This window comes from Pyxicephalus adspersus, chromosome 1, assembly GCF_032062135.1.
Source record: "Pyxicephalus adspersus chromosome 1, UCB_Pads_2.0, whole genome shotgun sequence".
Classification (NCBI taxonomy): Eukaryota; Metazoa; Chordata; class Amphibia; order Anura; family Pyxicephalidae; genus Pyxicephalus; species Pyxicephalus adspersus.
Genome location: NC_092858.1, coordinates 114,386,687 through 114,404,534, shown reverse-complemented (window position 1 = coordinate 114,404,534; position 17,848 = coordinate 114,386,687). Strand labels below are relative to the sequence as shown.

General features: G+C 37.1%; 1 protein-coding gene across 1 annotated transcript in view; it reads left to right on the top strand.

Moving 5' to 3' along the window:
• Nucleotides 1-17,848, top strand: part of SLC26A9 (solute carrier family 26 member 9) — a 170,390-nt gene that overhangs the window by 127,515 nt on the left and 25,027 nt on the right. The window contains exons 14-17 of the mRNA XM_072424482.1: nt 8,698-8,804; nt 9,542-9,611; nt 9,777-9,869; nt 10,394-10,501. Of these exons, the coding sequence (XP_072280583.1) occupies nt 8,698-8,804; nt 9,542-9,611; nt 9,777-9,869; nt 10,394-10,501 (378 nt within the window). The remainder of the gene's footprint in view (nt 1-8,697; nt 8,805-9,541; nt 9,612-9,776; nt 9,870-10,393; nt 10,502-17,848) is intronic.

The following is a 17,848-nucleotide window of genomic DNA, read 5'->3' as shown; positions in this document are numbered from 1 at the left end:
GAAAACATGTAAATACAAGTTACTGTTGTCAGCAGAAAATGTCTCGATACCCAACAGGTTTCGCCCCAAAGGGCTTCCTCAGACTATATAGGAGACCAACAACTATAATAATGATACATAGTACAGAGAATAAAGTCATAATACAATCATATATATGTACTACAATCAATATATTTTGTATTAATAATAGCTAAAAACAGATACATTCCGTGTAAGGTTAGAATCTTACAATGATCATTGGATGGCGTACCTGAAAGGTATTCTTGATATTTGACATAGGATTCGTAGATGCATATTCTTCTACAGGTATGATCAGCTCTAGGGTAAAGGGTGTATAGAATTTGGTTTTGGTTATGCCTATATTGTTAAGCATACATATAAATCAAGAGGCATACATTTTGTCTCTTCTTTGTTCCAGGCAATTTGGATCTTATTGTCCTCATAAGAATACAAGTTAGTCCAAGAAAAATTGGAAAAAGTGGAAATATTATGTTTTGGAAAAGCCCTTGGTATAAACAAGTCAAATTATGCTATATAAAGGAACTTACTCTTTTCATTGGGGTGTAGTGGTAAGGACGGATTGACCTCAGCCAGTCAGAAGGGAACTAGGAAATGGAAATGCTACTTCTCTAATAATGCCTTCACTTGTTCAGATACCTAGACAAGCCGCTCTGTGTTGGCAAGTCCTGGGCATCAGCAGATGTTGATGCCCAAATGGAGGAGTGTATGGGGGTGCATGAACAACTTATAGGGATGTGATGTCTTTACCACAGCACCCAATATAACATTGGGTGCTCCCGTCCCTAAGGCGGGCATGGAAATCTAAATTCAATAAAATAAATAAGATAACATCTTTCAAGTACAGATAGGAAATCTAGAATGTATACAGCCTTTTCCTAGTAAGGGACTTCTTGTCAAATAAGATACCTATCTTATAAAGGCACGTAAATCCGTACAAATATTTCCATGGTGTGATTAGACATTAACAGTGGCAATTACATAAATAGTTTAAATAATGTATGATTGTACTATGATACAGTGTTCATCACATTGATATATTAATAGAGAATATAAACTTATATCTATTTATTTGCCATGATAATACACTAGATACAAAAACTTTATTAGTAATTTGATTAGACATTTATGGTGATAGAAGAACTACTATAGTAATACATGATTATTCATCATACAGTGTTAATGCCTTATTGACTATGTTTAATTGCGTTAATATTACAAGTACAAGTACAAAATAGATTTTTATACATAATATAGCTAGACATTGCAGTATAATAAAAGGTTACTCTAGTAATTCATCAAGCAGTGTTGATAGCATTATCATGCAGTGTTGATAGCATTCTCTAACATGTTTGATAAATCAAAGGATATAGATTTATATGCCTCCACTAGTGTGCAAATAAGGTCTCTCTGTCAGACTCTTGCATGTGGGACAGATATTTATTTATATGACTTATATTGAAATTTGTTGCAAGCATTGTTTCTAAAAGAGTTATGTGATAGTATCTGTAGTCTCATCTTATTATCAAAGTAAGGAGATACATCTACAGAAAAGGTTTGAATGATAAAACATATTTTAAGCCAGACGAAACATTGGCATTGAGTATAAAAATTTATCTTGATTCTAATTGTAGTAAAATGTTGTCAGTGTCGCCACCCCTAAGGCTAAGAAATACTATCAGGATAAAAATTATGACGTGTACCTACATGGTAGCTGATCGGTGTTAGCTTCTTGCCCGTTTTTATTGTGTAAATGTGTTCATAGATTCTCTTTTGAAAGACTTTTTTTTTGTTTTTCCCACATAATAGCATCCACATTTGCATGTTATAAGGTATATAATCCCTGTGGATGAACAGTCAATGTGTTGTCATGGTCTATGTAAAGTATTGTTGGGAAATTGAGTAGTTTGTTGTTCAGTAATCCACCGGCACTGTGGACATTTCCCACATTTGTATGTGCCTGGTGGTAATGTTTTAGGGTGGCTTGCTGTGTTGGCATTGTAGTGGCTGAAGGTCAGGAAATAAGGGGGGATTTCCTAAAGGTTTTGGTTGTAAAAATTTGGCTGTATTAGGGTCCCCCAATAGGAAGTGCCAATGCTTAGTTAATACTTTATACATCATACTATGTTGTCTGTTGTATGTAGTGATTACCCTCACAATTTCACCTGAAGTTGGTGATTTCTTTTGAGAAAGCAATTCCTGACGTGTGGATGTTTTGGCTTTGTAATATGCTTTCCTAATTATTTTGTTGCTGTAACCTCCTGCAGTTTTTCCTTTAGGGCTTTCGGTTCTCTGTCAAAGTCCGAGTCATCGATCTAATTTCTCCTGAGTTTTAAAAACTGGCTTAAGAGGATGTTTCTTTTCAACGCTATTGGGTGTGCGCTTGTTGCATGTAGAATAGTGTTGATGGCAATTTTCTTTCCGTACAGTGTAGTGCTCACCTGACCTGGTGGTGTGACCTTTATGATTGTATCAAGAAATTGTACTTTTTACTTTATTATATTGCATAGTAGATTTAAAGTTGTATGTGTTGTTTTATATAGATGAAAAAAAAACATTAATAGGAATTCAGGGCCTGTCCAGATGATAATGATATCAACTATATAGTGCTTCCAAATACTTATGTATTGTTTATAAGTGTGTAGTTTGGGATTTTGAAACAAGTTCTCTTCCCAATCACCTAAATACATGTTTGCATAAATGGGGGCACATCATGTGCCCATGGCCACCCCTTGAATTTGATGGTATAGCTGGTTGTTGAATGTAAAAATATTTCTAGTTAAAATGTATTCCAATAGTGAAACTGTGAATTAATTAAAGGCCCCATTTAGAGGATAGTGGCAATGTAAGTTTTTTCATATGACCTCTAGACTATTATTGTGGGATATACTGCAATAGAGTGGCTCCACATCTATAGCCACTAATGAAGAATAAGGGGGATCGAGAGGTCTAAGGTGAATTTGTAAAGTTCTATAGTATCTTTTAGATACGAAGGTTTACTTAACCAATGGTCTCAAATAGGCATTCACTAATTTGCTTGCCTTAGAAGCAATTGAGCCAATCCCAGAAATGATGGGATGACCAGATGGGTTAGACAGGTTATTATACCCCTTGGGAAGGGAATAGAAAGTGGGAGTGGTTGGGTGTTTTGTATGAAGTTAATTTTTCATATTAGAGTTGATGGTACCTAGTGTGTATGCATTATTGATGATTGGGAATAAAATTTGTCTATAGAACTGCTTGAAATTTCGTTATACCACTCTTTGTTATGTAGAATATTGTAACACATAAGTTCATATTTGGAATGATCCATAATTACAATATTTCCTCCTTGTTTGAGGGCTTGATAATGATGTTCTTATTGGCCCTAAAATTATTTAATGCTCTCTGAAGGGTGGGAATAATGTTTGCCAATTGTCCAGTGATTACTGGCTCTTAATTTTTGATCTCCTGAGTGATCGGGTTGATGAATGTTTGAATGTGGGAATACTGTGAAATGGGCGAGTAAAATGTCGATTTGGGGTGCCTCACAGGAATAGAAGTTGTTGGATTTGTCACATTAGAGGATGCTGGCAAAGATTTAGGCTGCCGGTTGTAAATTGACAGAGGTCTGTAGGTGGGGTTCATAGGAGGAAGTCCATGGGTCAGGGATTTGTTGGTTGTGTGTTTCATTTTCGTCTAATAGTTCATGTAAGATTTTAAAATTTCTAAAATCCTGGATGTCAAAGGAGCTATTTTGTGGTGGTAGCAAAAACTTGAGTTGAGGAGCTATTTGTGCTTGAGGTTCTGACTTGTCAAACATTACCTTAGGGGTGAAGTTCCTAGCAAATAATTGTATGTCTTCAACAAATTCAAATTATCAAAGTCCAAATAAAGACAAAATGATAGTCCTAGATTCGGAATTTGTTAATCCTAGTTAATAGGAGTGGTGGAGGATGCAAATCTAAAAAAGTCTTTTTAATTTTAGGTATTGCTTCACGTTGTTGAACGCAATGGGTGGGTTGAGAAGAGGTGAGGGAAATTCGCAATAGAATAGGAGGGTCCAATGATGATAATGGAGGAACCGGACTGCTTAACTGTGATGTAGTATTATCTGATGTGCTGCAAAGAGTTTGAGGTCCTGAATCTAGGGTAGTACGTGATTAGTGTTGCAATGGGGAGGCTGGAGGGAGTGAGGGAAGAAGTGGGATAACAAAGGATACCGAAAAAGGTCAATGCTGAAAGGGGTAGTCACTCTTCTGCCGTTTCTTTCCTTGAAAAACTTGTGGGGTTTGGGAAGATTGTTTAGTTTCGCAAGTGTTTGAAGATAATAAGTATGTAATTGGTATTATCTTGAGGTTGGTAGGATGTTGCAGCTGTCTTGGTAGGGGGTTGAGACGTGGAAATGTGGACTGTGCATTCGTGGATGTAGGTGTAATGTTGGTATCTCGTTTACTAGTAGCGTATTCCCATTTGTATGCTTTGTGTTTGATAAAGGCCCATTTGTCTCTTTGAAACTTTATTTCTTTTTTGTTGAAAATGTTTATGTTGAATTTCTCTAATTGCATTTCAGTGATCAATATTTTTCTTTAACCCCCTAGCATTATAATTCTGTCCACATTTCCATGCAAAAAGTGTTACATTTTTTTTGCATGGAAATTTATTTTGCATTGTAGGCATAACTCACTGAAATATGTCCAGGTTTTAATACATTTAATATTAAACTTAAAAAAAACTAAATCAGTTAAAAAAAATGAAAAAAATAGTTAAGCATGTAATGTAAGTGTACAGTAGCTTGTATAATATTTAAATAATATAATAATATTTATATTATATGAAAATTTCTTTGTATTGGACTCAATTCAGCTATTTTGTATTGAATCCAATACAAAATTATTTGTTTTATCCTGCCAATCCGCCCACCCGCACCGACGTCACCGGGAAACCCCGGATTTCTGCATTGTGCGTTTGGAGATCGGAGGAGCAGATGTGACCCCAGGACCTGCGGGACCAGAAGGATGACGGGGGATGACAACAGAGTAAGGTAAGTAGGGTTTTTTTTAAAATAAAGCTACCCCAAGTGTGACTCAGGATTTCCTCTATTTGCAGGTAAAATCCAACCCAAGTCAAACTCGGGATTACCGCTAGGGGGGGGGTTAAAGGAGTTGATTGTTTCCAGATTTTTGGAGTGCATTTTTGTAAGTTCCTGGTTGAGAGTAATCAGTTCGTGTTTGTAATAGTAAATTAAAATATATAAGAGATTCGGAACACTTATTCCCACTCAGATATAATTAGATCAGGATTTTTAATATTTGGAAATAATTGAACTCTGAACCCTTGGGTATTGCATTTCTCCACTATGTGTTTCTCAAAGAATTGTATATTTGATATGTCTACATTTCTGAATTAATGAACTGCTTTTCTGCTCATCATATTTGGATGATTGACAGCTAATTTGGATTTGGGACATAAAAGTTTCCCAATCCTGTCCTAAAATGTCCATAATTACGATTTTTTTAGATTTTTAGGGTACGCCTCCTGATGAAAAAGAAGAAAGAGGGGGTTATATCCCTTCAGGTCTTAGAATAAACTCGAAACCACAAAAAATCCTAGTTATGGACATTTTTGTTTCCAATATCCTCCATTGCTGTTTGACGCCAATGCTGAGATTTGACGATTCTCTATACACTTTAAGGATTATCCAGGCTAAAGTCTCATTTGTATCCTGAAGAAGCAGACATAGCTTTCACAAAACGTGTTGATGTTCATTGAGATGAAGAATAAACTTTGTATGTCACTGTTTTTGTTTAGCAATTTGGTTTTAATTAATCAATTACAATGGGGAACACATTTTTTGTTGAGTTAGATCTTACACTTGTTTTTTACTAATTTTTGGGTGGTGAATCCAGAAATATCCCAGTTATTGCTATCACAAACAGTTTGTATGATTCAGAGTACCCTCCATTTTTGTCAAAAAACATATAAATTTTACATACAATGAAAAAATAATGTTTAAAGTTTAAAAATATTAAACTTGAATGTACTGTTTATTTAAATTTCTTTTGTTCATAGAAAGGATTTATTGTTACTCTATGACATTTTTTTTACAGTAAAACATTTTAAAATGAATCGGGTAAGCGGTTAATGTAAAAATTTTTGCTTATAGCTTTTTCTGGAGTGTTCAGTGTTAGGACAATCTCGCTAAATGCTCCAACAATAGTCAGTCATCATATGTACATCCCATCTACTCAGATGCTGTCCTTCCATGACCTTCAAATCCTGGTGGCATCGTTCACCTTGCTCATCGCCAACTGCACCAACATTTTCCGGGAAGTTAGAAAGATGGCTTTGCAGAAAATGCACCTTGATGCTCATATTGCAACCAAGCATTTTGTAGCTCTCCAGGAGTTTCTGGACAATTTCTGTGTAATTATTTGCACATGTGTTTCCAAGAAAGTCCCTGACAATGACTTTGAATGATAACCAAGCATTCTTTTCAACTTCTGACATTCCCCTGATGAAATTTTCATCTTTGATGAGCTGCCAAATCTGTCAAATCAGACCCAGTTTCATGTGCAGAGGTGGGAATATAATATTCTTTCGATTAACAAGTGGCTCATATTGAATGTTTGGATCACCTGGTTTTAGGGCAGATCTTGGAGGCCAATTCCTTTCCACCCAATGCCTCTCACAAACTCTACTGTCCCACATGCACAGATACCAGGGATACTTTGTGTATCCTCGTTGCTGACCAAGAAGGGAGCATACCTAAATATATTGCCATTGTGAAGGAGGACACACTTTAAGCTCTGCTTTGAGCTATCGATGAATAGTCGCCATTCATTTTAATTATAGATTGGAATTTCCAATTCCTCTAATAAACCAGGTATGTTATGACCATACACAAAGCCACTGTCAGTTCTAAAGTACTGCAGAAATGCAATTTCTCTGGTTCAAAAGTAGTATACCTTTGTTCCTTTTTCAAGTGAGTTTTTTTCACACAGTTTTGATGCTAGGAGTTCTGAAGCCTTCTTTGATAGTCCCAAATCACGAGCCAAATCACTCAACTCATGCTGATCAAATCCCTTACAAACAGTCCTCTTCAATTTCAAACTCTTCATCATTGTTGTCACCTAGTTCATCACCATAATCATGTTCTTCAAGAGAGGGGAGTGTAACGAAAACCAGCACTGGAATTTCATCTGAATGAGCCACTGGGCCGATGGTATGCTAGGATACTCTGTTACATTTATTTTTCTTGTTATTTTCTGAAGTTTTTACCATAGAAAAGTAACTGTCACTGAAATGATCTCCTGGCTCACGCCAAACCATAGGTATACCAAATGGCATCTTATCACATGTTGCCTTTGTCCACATCCGTAATCCCTCGACACACTGTTTGCACATGTTTTGAGGGGCCCAAGACTTATCTTGATCACCAAGTTTAATCTTGAAATATGCCAAATAAGCTTGCTCTACAAATGTGCTGATGTTCGCCCTTTGTCTGGGAATCGTGACACTGGCACAGATATAACAAAATGAATCAGGGTTGTTTAGGCACTTACAATAAGAAACAGCAGAGCCAGACATTATCTGAAAGAATGGAAATGTGTGGAAGTAGAAAAATAAATTTTGCCTATTCACTATGATGAGCAGCGCACAACCTCTGACCACAGTGCCTTGCGTGTAAATGAATAGCCTATACAAATCCACACTACAGTAATCGCATTAATATAAGCAGTAGAGAAAAAACATGATGTGATAGAAAACTAGGTTCTGCATATATTAAAAAAGTTCTAGTCCTAAATTAGGTAACAAAATAGAATTGAACAACAATACAATTCTTATGACAGTGTTAGTATTTAACAAAAACTAAGTAAAGGTGTAGAAATAGTGTCCGAAAAAAAAGTACACCTCCACTACATGCATTTGAATAAATAAGGTAAGTAGCATCCAGGTGTTGTTATTCAAATGCCCTTGAATAATTGATTATCACCAGAGGTTTTGGCAGTTTGCAGGTCCGGAGCAATTAGGTGTGTGTTTAAACCTAGAGAAGCAATTGTTTCTGTCGTTTCTAATCTACTCCTGGTTCTCCCTTAATTGTCCCCCTTAATTATCTTCTCCAGTCTTGGAGAGCTTTATTAAATCAGTCCCACTGGGCCAATATATATATATATATATATATATATATACATTAATATGTAATATATACCAAAACACCTACTTTTACCTGAAAAAAAAAAAAACGGGAAAACTACCACTGTCTCCTGTCGCTATGACTGCTAGCTTTCAAATCAGTGGTCAACAAAAATTACTTTAAAAAAATGTAATCAAATATATCTATTAAAATGCTTATTCCAGATTAAACATAATAGAAACCATTTGTTTAGCCAGTTTTAGAAAGTTAGGATCATATGAATCAGTTTTTATAATCGGACCACCTAAATTTGCAAATATGCAACAATGGAAAAAAAAATGCCTGTGTGAAAGCCAAAAATAGGTTTCCCCATTGTTTCTACGAAATCTTACATGCTTTCTCATTTTGTGACTGTTCCTTTTGGTGGCAAATCAATAGCAATAATCTCTTTAGCCACTTTATGGAATTTCAAACAGCACAGGGCAGGCCTGAATACATATTTATGATTTAGTGTTTACATTTTTCATTGCTGCTAACTAAGCTTTTGTTTATTTTTCCTGTAGTGTGTCTGGATTGTGAGTTTTCTCTCCACTTTCATCCTTGGTCTTCCATATGGAGTTGCTGTCGGTGTGGGCTTTTCAGTTTTGGTTGTCATATTCAGTACACAGTTGTGAGTACTTTTTCACTTTAACTTTTCTTTATATCATTTTTTAAAGATTAATAGTATACACCTGCACGTGGAATTGATATTATGTTGTAGTGCTGACATAGATAGAAACTGCCAGTCAGTGAGGCAGATTGCATAATTCACGGCACAAAGTCTGTTCCATTTCAAGCTATTCATATGCACCATTCCAGAACAGACCATATCGTGGACATTCTATTGCACTTGTCTCATAAAACAATATAACGGTTCCCTGGTCAGGCTACAATTGTGTCAATTCTTTGAATACTGCCCAACTGTCAGTATAGGTAAATACTTGGTCATTTTCAGTTGTGCTTTAAATTACCTGCAGTAACTGGCAGCATATTTGGCCCAACAAAAGGTGCAGTGCTGTATAGCAGATTACATCCCCATTGGTCTTATTTGCTGGATGCCCTCTGCCACACTTTTCCAGTATATCTCAGGGATTACAGGGATACACATTTCAAAGCAACAACATTGCTAGATGTTATGCATAATTTAACTTAACCTCCCCTCTTGACCCTTGTCTCACCAGCCAGTGAAGTATACTTACCCCTGGTTTCTGCCAGAATTATTTATTTATAAACAGCTATTCAGGCTAATCTCCTACCTTTAAAGTGGAAGCTGGCTTCCTGCCGCCCTCTCCTTTTGTTATGGGTCTCAAATGAGAAGGACAAATATTTATTAATAAATGTATATGTGCTTTTTCTCTCCTATGACAGTCGAAATGGTTCAGCATTGGGTCAAATTTCGAGCACCGATATATACAAGAACCCCAAAGTGTACAGCAAGGTAAAGTAAAACACTTTGTAATAATTTGTTTTAATAATTTTAGTAAAACATTTTTGACATTATCTCAAAGTGAATCAGATATGCAACAACCACACTTTGTATATGTATACACCAATTGTCTGTACAATCTTTACACTCATTGTCTAACTTTTTTTTTTTTTTTAGGTTCAGTCTATTGATGGTATTAAAATTGTCAATTACTGCTCTCCATTATATTTTGCAAATTCAGAAATATTTAGACAGAAAGTTATCAAGAAGGTAAACTATTCTACAAATTGCTTGTTATTATTTTATATTGCTGAATGTGGAAAGACAGTTTATGTATTTTAAATACTGACAGCATTCAACCTATTTGAGAGTCAAGTTAAATTACATTTTGCCATGGTAAAAAAAAAAAAAAAGAAAAAAAGAATCTAGCCTTTTTTCATCATTTTTAATTTTCTTATGCAAAAAAAAAAAAAATATGTTTGGCAATGTATTAATTCGATGTTGATTGGAAATCTTAAAAATGTTTACACAGCCTTCGTGACACACCTTGCACCAGTGGATGCTTAATATTAATTTATCCCAAGTCCTTATAAACAATGACTTATTGCTACAAGAAGTGTCAAGGTGTTAGCCATACAGTTTATTAAACTATAACTATTAAACAAAATTCCTCTCTAGTCTCACAGTTACAACTGTTTTGTAAATATTGTTGTATGCAAATGTTGTATAAAATTGTTTTTGATTCACTGCTAAATCAGTATACAAAAATAGCAGAATTTATTTGTATATACCAGACTGGGCTGGACCCTAACAAGGCCTATCTAGCAAAAAAAAAGTACCTAAAGGAGCACGAGAAGGAAGAAGAAAGAAGAAAAAGGGGATCTATGTTCATGAAAAGCAAGGTAATCTTTAACTTTATCACTAGTGTACTATTAATGCTAGGATGTGCATTCATTTGAAAAGAATGTTCCAAATATGTTATGTTACAATTGAGGTCTAAAAAAACAGTACTGATACTCAAAGGATTTGAAACATTTTAGGGTAAAAACGCATAGATTTGTTTTCCTTGTTCTATAATATATATTCTATCTATATTCATTTTCTCTCTCTCTCTCTCTCTCTCTCTCTCTATATATATATATATATATATATATATATATATATATATAAATATATCAGTTTGCACTATTTTTTGTCAAGGACATCTGCTGAAAAATTTGTCGGAAGTTGGCTGGTTGCCTCAAAATAACATCAGGGGGTTGTTAGGAGATCATTATTCTGTGTTGTGATGGGTTGTATCTCTTTTTCAAATAACTTTTATTGCTAAATTGTGTGTGGCTGCGGAACCTTTGTTTTTCTTTGTTTTTTCCTTAAGATATAGGAGAATTTTACTGGGTTTTTTAACTGATGGTTTAGTTGCTGGTAATTCTGCTACAAATATAGGATGTTTATTCCTCCATTCTGGATCAGAGCTCATAGCTAAGGTATCTAGTGGGCAGCTGTGCTTAATAAATCATTTAGTATATTGGGGTGAAAGCTAAAGCTGTAGAAACTGATGGCTGATTGGATACTTTGGGTTACTGATATTTATGTTTAGTTCTTTTATATTTTAAAATCTCTCCTGTGTGTATGTGCTGTCACATTAGGATCTATAATCCTGCACTCTCCATGCATCATACTAAAAAAAAGTGTGTGTGTCAAACTCTAAACAGTGGTGCTTAAAAAGTGTCTAATTGCTCAAAATACACATCTCAGTGTTCATTAAAACAATTCAAAATTGTCCATCTTCATCACTATTATTTTAACATCCTCCAAACAGGTACTCTTTTTTTCTGTGTTTTGGCAATACATAACATGCACCAGACTTTAAGGACATTTATATCTAACAAAGGTAATATTAGCACTATTAGTCTCCAATATATGCCAGCATCGTCTCCACTCAAATCCTGTATTTATCACTTCTATTTCCTGATTTATTCTTATGCTCATAATAATAAAAAACGCCCAGTATTATGCTTTTAAATGCTTTAACAGATGAAACTATAACACACTCACTGCCCAAACTTGTTTGCCAGCAGAACTGTATAAGATTGTTGCTCACACTTTTTGTCTGCCCAAAGGATGCCTCGCTCTGCCTCCCAAGGTGCATTTCCTCACAATAAAGCAAGGCATGTCTAAAAGATTCAGACTTAATCCTGTATACTGTATATACATGCATAATAATTGTACTGTACTGGTGTACTCCTATTTGCAGGAGGTCCTCTGTGGGGTTTAAATAGCCTCTTTTATAAGTCTCTTCAGTTTGGTGGTATGCTTTCTGTACCCGAAAGTCACCCTTACAACCTAATTTATTCAGCTTCCAGGTCACGTTCATGTCCCAATTTATGCTAGACAATGGTCAGCTGCATTTCTTAGGGTAGCACACCTCCTTTTCCCTGTTCCTTTTCCCTGTTATAATCTGTTTGGCTGTTACTGGGCAACAGTCAGCTTCTGTTTCTACATGATGGATGGCCTAACACAGTTTCTTGTAGCCACAGAAGTTCCTTCCCATCCTAGCTTTCCTAAAGTCTAGAGAAAGTTAGGGAGGTCCTCTTCCTCCTTCAGACTTCTTGTGCCAGTACATTTGAACCATATAATGCATGTTTTGTCCATGCTCCTGTTGCTACCTTGTTCCTCCAGCTGTCATTAAGTGCAGAGGACACAAGTGCATAAATTAGTTATTTTATGCACATTTTTTTCAGTATGAGCAAACCATCCCCACTACTGAAACTCTTTTACCACATCAAATGTAAGAGACTACTCAGTTGTTCTTTTAAATTATGTTTTATTTGCAAAAGACCTGTATATTGTTCATTTCTTTACAGAGATAAAAGCCTTAGTAGAAAGCATCCAAAAGGAATCAATTGCGAACAAGTATAGCAGGGGACTCAATGGACATCCCTGTCACATTCCTGAGCTCTGTTCAAAAAATTTACCAATCCAGCCATTCACAAGTGGGAAGCTTTCTGCCCCCTCAAAGAGGATTTTTGCCTAATCAATACATTTAGACTGTAAACCTGCGTACACACGGCAAATTTTTCTCGCCCGATAATCGGTATCGGCCAATTATCGGGCGAAAATCTGCCGTGTGTACAGTCGGTCGTCGTCCATCGTCCGACGACCGTCCTGGCGGATCCATGGACGATGGACGACGACCGATCCTAATGAAAGGGAAGGGGAGAGCGCGCAGCAGGGTGCCGCTCCGTCGCTCTCCCCCTCCCCTCTCCATAGAGCATGAACGGTGCTGTATGTACAGCATCGTTCATGCATCGTGCAGTCTTTTCTCGTTGGAAAGGATCGTGAAAGATCCTTTCCAACGAGAAAAATTGCAGGTGTGTACGCAGCTTAACTTGTATCTCTCAAGTAGCAACCAGAGATATTCATGGTTCACCCAACCAAAAGCTTTCACCTAGTCCAATGCTAACACCACTGAAAATGTACTTCTACTTTAAATCGAGCAACACCGATTGCTAGACAAAAGATCGCCCACTACTGACGACAAGCACAAAAAGAAAATTTTTGCCAGGATTTTTCTATCGACATTGAGAAGGTTAATCGAGCTCCAGTTCTTAATTCTTGATGAATCTTTCCCCTTTGACAGGAGAATCACAGCAGATTGCCTTATGGAGGGAAGGAGCGAGTCCTCTCCCAAAAAGCCATTGAAAACCTCTGCTAACCAAGGGGCCAGAATGGATTTAAAACATTTAGAAAACTCGGCTGTCAGTCCATCTGGTGGTCAGCTTATACCTCTGCTAACCAGGGGGGCAAAATGTATTTAAAATATTTATAAAACTCGGCTGTCAGTCCATCTGGTGGTCAGCTTATCTATAGCATGATACACCTCAATCACTGTGATTAGTCCTGTCAAATCCACAGCAGAATGTTCAACATTTTCCACATCTGGTGTGGATCTCAAAAACTACTCCATCTTGTCTCGATATAATAAATAGGAAATAAGAAAAATTTTCTTCCCAGGAGATCTGCCTAATATTTTCTGACAACATCCAGGATCCCTGCCCAAGACCAGTAAACCTTTATTGTCAATCAGATCTTCCACAAGACTTAACTGCTGAGCCTTGCTTGCAATCCTGGTAAGAGTGGTGAGTGGTGTTTTCCATAATATCTTTTCAAAAATCTTTTCCAGTTATGTTGAAATTCTCTTAAAAGGAGTTTTACTGGTTGGTGTGGCCATGCAATGGTGGCTTGAGCACGCAAATTACCAGAGCTCTGCGCTGTTAGCAGCTTTTAATCAGTGTGGACACCCAACTGAAACAATTACACACAGATTACTGTGCTTATTGCCTATACCTCTGCACAAGAACACTCCTAGTCCCCCTAGGGCACAGAAAAATCCAAACCTCCAGCAGTTTATCTAACTTAACGCTACAACCGAAATGGCCGCTACTGGATCCAAGATGGCGTCTAAATGTGCTTCCACCACCAAAGGGCCTAATCATACCTGTTCCCCTGTCACAGATCCCCACAGGACCACCATCCCGCCCTGCAGCTCCCAATGAAAGTCCTGAAAACCTTGTTGGATCAGAGGCACAGCCCGGACGCATATCCATTCCCCCCCGGTACTGCTGCGACCCAGCTCACCAATGATATCGGATCAGCAGGCACTGGAGCGCTCCTGTATGGACATGGAGGCCATATTGGGAAACCTTCCATCTAAAGAGGACCTCAATTCCCTAGCTGTGCATATTGAGAACTAGCCCTACAGCAACAGATAACATCAATAGATTCCCAAGTTACTACGGTGGAATCCACCTCATCTCTGACTGTGGCAGGTTTAAACACTCTGGAATCCACTACAACTACCATGATATCCAAGCTCACTTCACTATCTGCGTTTGGAGGACAATGAAAACAGGAACCGCAGAAATAATGTGCAGATTTGTGGTATCCCGGAAGCCACAAAAGGAGGGGACCTAAAAACAACGGTTACAACCATTTTTAACATACTGCTTGACAGACCGCCCACTACAGACAGAGAACTGGACAGAGTTTATAGGAGTGAAACAAGAGATATCCCTAGTGCACCCCTGAGGGATATGCTGTGCAGAATTAATTTCTATGCTTTAAAATAGGAAATTATGGGACTGGATTTTAAAGCAATTGTCTAAATTTTTTCCCTAGCATGGCAGATCTCCTTCCATTTAGTTGCAAACTATATTTGACATATAGGTTGTACCCCAATAAAAAGTCAGCCCAGTGCTCTAGAAACCCAAATCCTTCCCTTTTACACAGGGACTTTCTTTAACATGCAGCCTAGTTTTTTTAACTGATTTTGAGGGATTTTGAGGGATCATCAATCACTGGTTCCAACATAGGAAAAGACAGCTGGGTCATGCCCAGTCCCTTTCCAGAAATTTGTCCGCTCAGTACACCACATGCTGGACCCTGGCACCGGGGAGACAGCAAACCATTCAGTTGAAGTGATCCAGGCAATAAACTTTCAACCGTCTTCCTCGGTATATATTCCAGCCTATTATGAATAGTCGAATGAACAAACAATCACTGTACAAACAACAATATTCTAATAAATAGGGAGGGTAGAGTATATTAAGAATTAAGAGGGGAGGGGGGAGAAAAAGTGAATAATCCACTGCTAAGCTCTCCTTCCTTTACTTGTTTTGTGGTCATTCACCATGTGTTGTTCATCAGTCCATCAGGATGGATCCATGAACAATGTCAGTACCTCTGTACACATGTCGGATTCCAGCCCAAGATAAGACCAACTGTCCGTATCGGTCCTAGCCTGATGTTAGGGTGTGAACTGATGTTTATGGTTTTTATGATCTCTATATTTGAAAATTGAATTTCCAGCTCCTTCTAAGGTAATGTCTAAGACAACTTTGATAGAGAGCAGATTCTTATCAACAATGTCATAATTCCCTTCTACAGGTGACTCCCTTTTAGAGAGAAAGGTGGTTTGGTACTTATGATCTTTGCGGCCTAATCTTTTAGAGGTATTACATTACATTACTTACCTTTTTAAACCACCTGTCAATTTTATATATAAAGTATAGTTTAAAGTCACTGAACATAAAAATGTGACCAAAAATGCTGGAGGTGTCATGGAAACCTGTAGGAACAGGCACCAAGTGAAAATACACCTTAAAAAAGCATGTTGACACGTTGACACATGCCAAACCTTAATTATTGTTAGGTTCAGTCTACGTCTAGCTGTAGCCAACCATTTTATTATTAGTGTCAGTTTTTATTACTAGTCAGTGTTTAAGTGTTTAAGAACTGCACATGTCTTTTACTGTTCTGTGTAGGTCCAGCACATGCACATGCATTGGCACTAGCATTAATCTGCTAATATTTACACTCATCTGAATATTTCAACTTCTGTATCCTTTTTCAGTTTCACATCTATAGAAGAGTATTTAATTCTAGTGTGAACTGACATTTTTTAAAAAGTGAACCCCAGAATGTAATTCTTAATTAAAAGAAAATTGGGAAAAAGGAAAGGGCTTTGGAAGTGGGAGTGGTAGGGGACTGATGAAATTATCTATTCACTTCCAGATCCAGTTATTGTAAGCGAGACTTAGCAGGCTTCAGGTCCTTAGGGCTATATAGCTAGGTCTGGGATGCAGGATCAGAGAAGCTACTGCATTTAGCAAGGAGTGTTAGACTTCACTGCTGACAACTTCCAAGTTGTGGTCCCAGGACACACCAGAAAAAAAAGCTGAAGAGCAAGGTACCATGATGATAGACAACCTAGAATTAAGGTACAGGCCAAAGGTCAGGAAGGGCAGAGAGCAGATAGCAACGAACCAGAAATTGATAACTGGTGAGGCAGCTGGAAAGTAAAAGGAACACAGAGGTTCAGAAAGCCACAGCAACACACACTTCTGAAGAAGCACAAGGTCATAGTAGCACTTTTAGGTCAAACTTCATGGAGGTCACATGGGACACTGAGGAAGTCACAGGAGGTCATAGAGTCCTCCCGACACCTGTGACTCTTGCATTCCCACAAGGCACAGGCAGCAGCAGACAGAACAGTATGGCACTTGCCATTCAAGCAACACACTGCTACATCTTTAAGTGCCCTTACCCATTAAAAAAGCCAGTATCTGGTTGGCCTTGGCGACAGCATTTCAGACAAAATCTAAATGTGTTGGTAGCTGTATGCCACAGGGGGAACCCAGAGCTGAATCGTAGGTACAGTAGGTGTTAGAACTTCACATGTAAACCCATGGCTTCAAATTCTTCAGAACGGTGCCTCACAGATCAACCAATTTCTTACAAGCCTTTTTACTTCTTCCCTTGCCAAATGTGACAGATTTTCTGAAACCATCCTTGACAAGCAGTCCAATAAATATTTCAACATTCTAATAGAACAGGATAGAGATATTTCATGCACTGATACATGATATAGAAATTTAAATTGTATTAAATATTTATTGAATTGTTTTGGACTCATTGGACTTTTAATATAAGACTTCTGTTCTCTTCCCCACCTTCCACACTATCTGAACAAATGGCATATTTTTCACTGCATATTCATTATCTAAGCAAATTGTATGTTAGCCACTGAATTACAACCAAGGACCACAAGAGGTTACTTAACTATGCTTAATATTTCTGATAGCTAGGGTAACCTGCTTATGTTCCATAAAAGCTGTATTATTTCATTAGTTATATTGTATGTTTATGTAAACATTTACACCCTTTTGGAACATACATTCACTTTTTAATGATCAGCTAAATGTCCTTACAATGATTAGTCCTAAATTGAGATGAGTAATTTTTATGACATTACTTGGTTCCCCTCATAAAGAAAAAACGAAATCTCGGAGGAAAAACTTATTGGAGTAATGTTTGCTGCAGCAACTTTCTTTGCCTTATAGAGGATACATTTCATCAGTGAATCTGGGTGACCAACAAACCTGGAATCGATTTTTTAAATTCATTTGCTATTTGATAGCTCATGTTTTAATCCTGGACCACATCCATTCCAGGGTTTTTGGATCACCCAGTTTTTTTTAAAATCAACCAGTGTATCTTCTCCACTTGTGGAAAGCTTTAATAAATCAAGCCCTATGGATATTATCCAAGACTAGAGATACACTATCATGGGTGAACCTGGGTGATCCAGCAAATTAAATTGATTTTTAAAAATCATTTGCTAAAATATGTTTTTAATACTGGACTTGATCCATTCCATGTTTTCTGAATCATGGATGTGACAATATCAA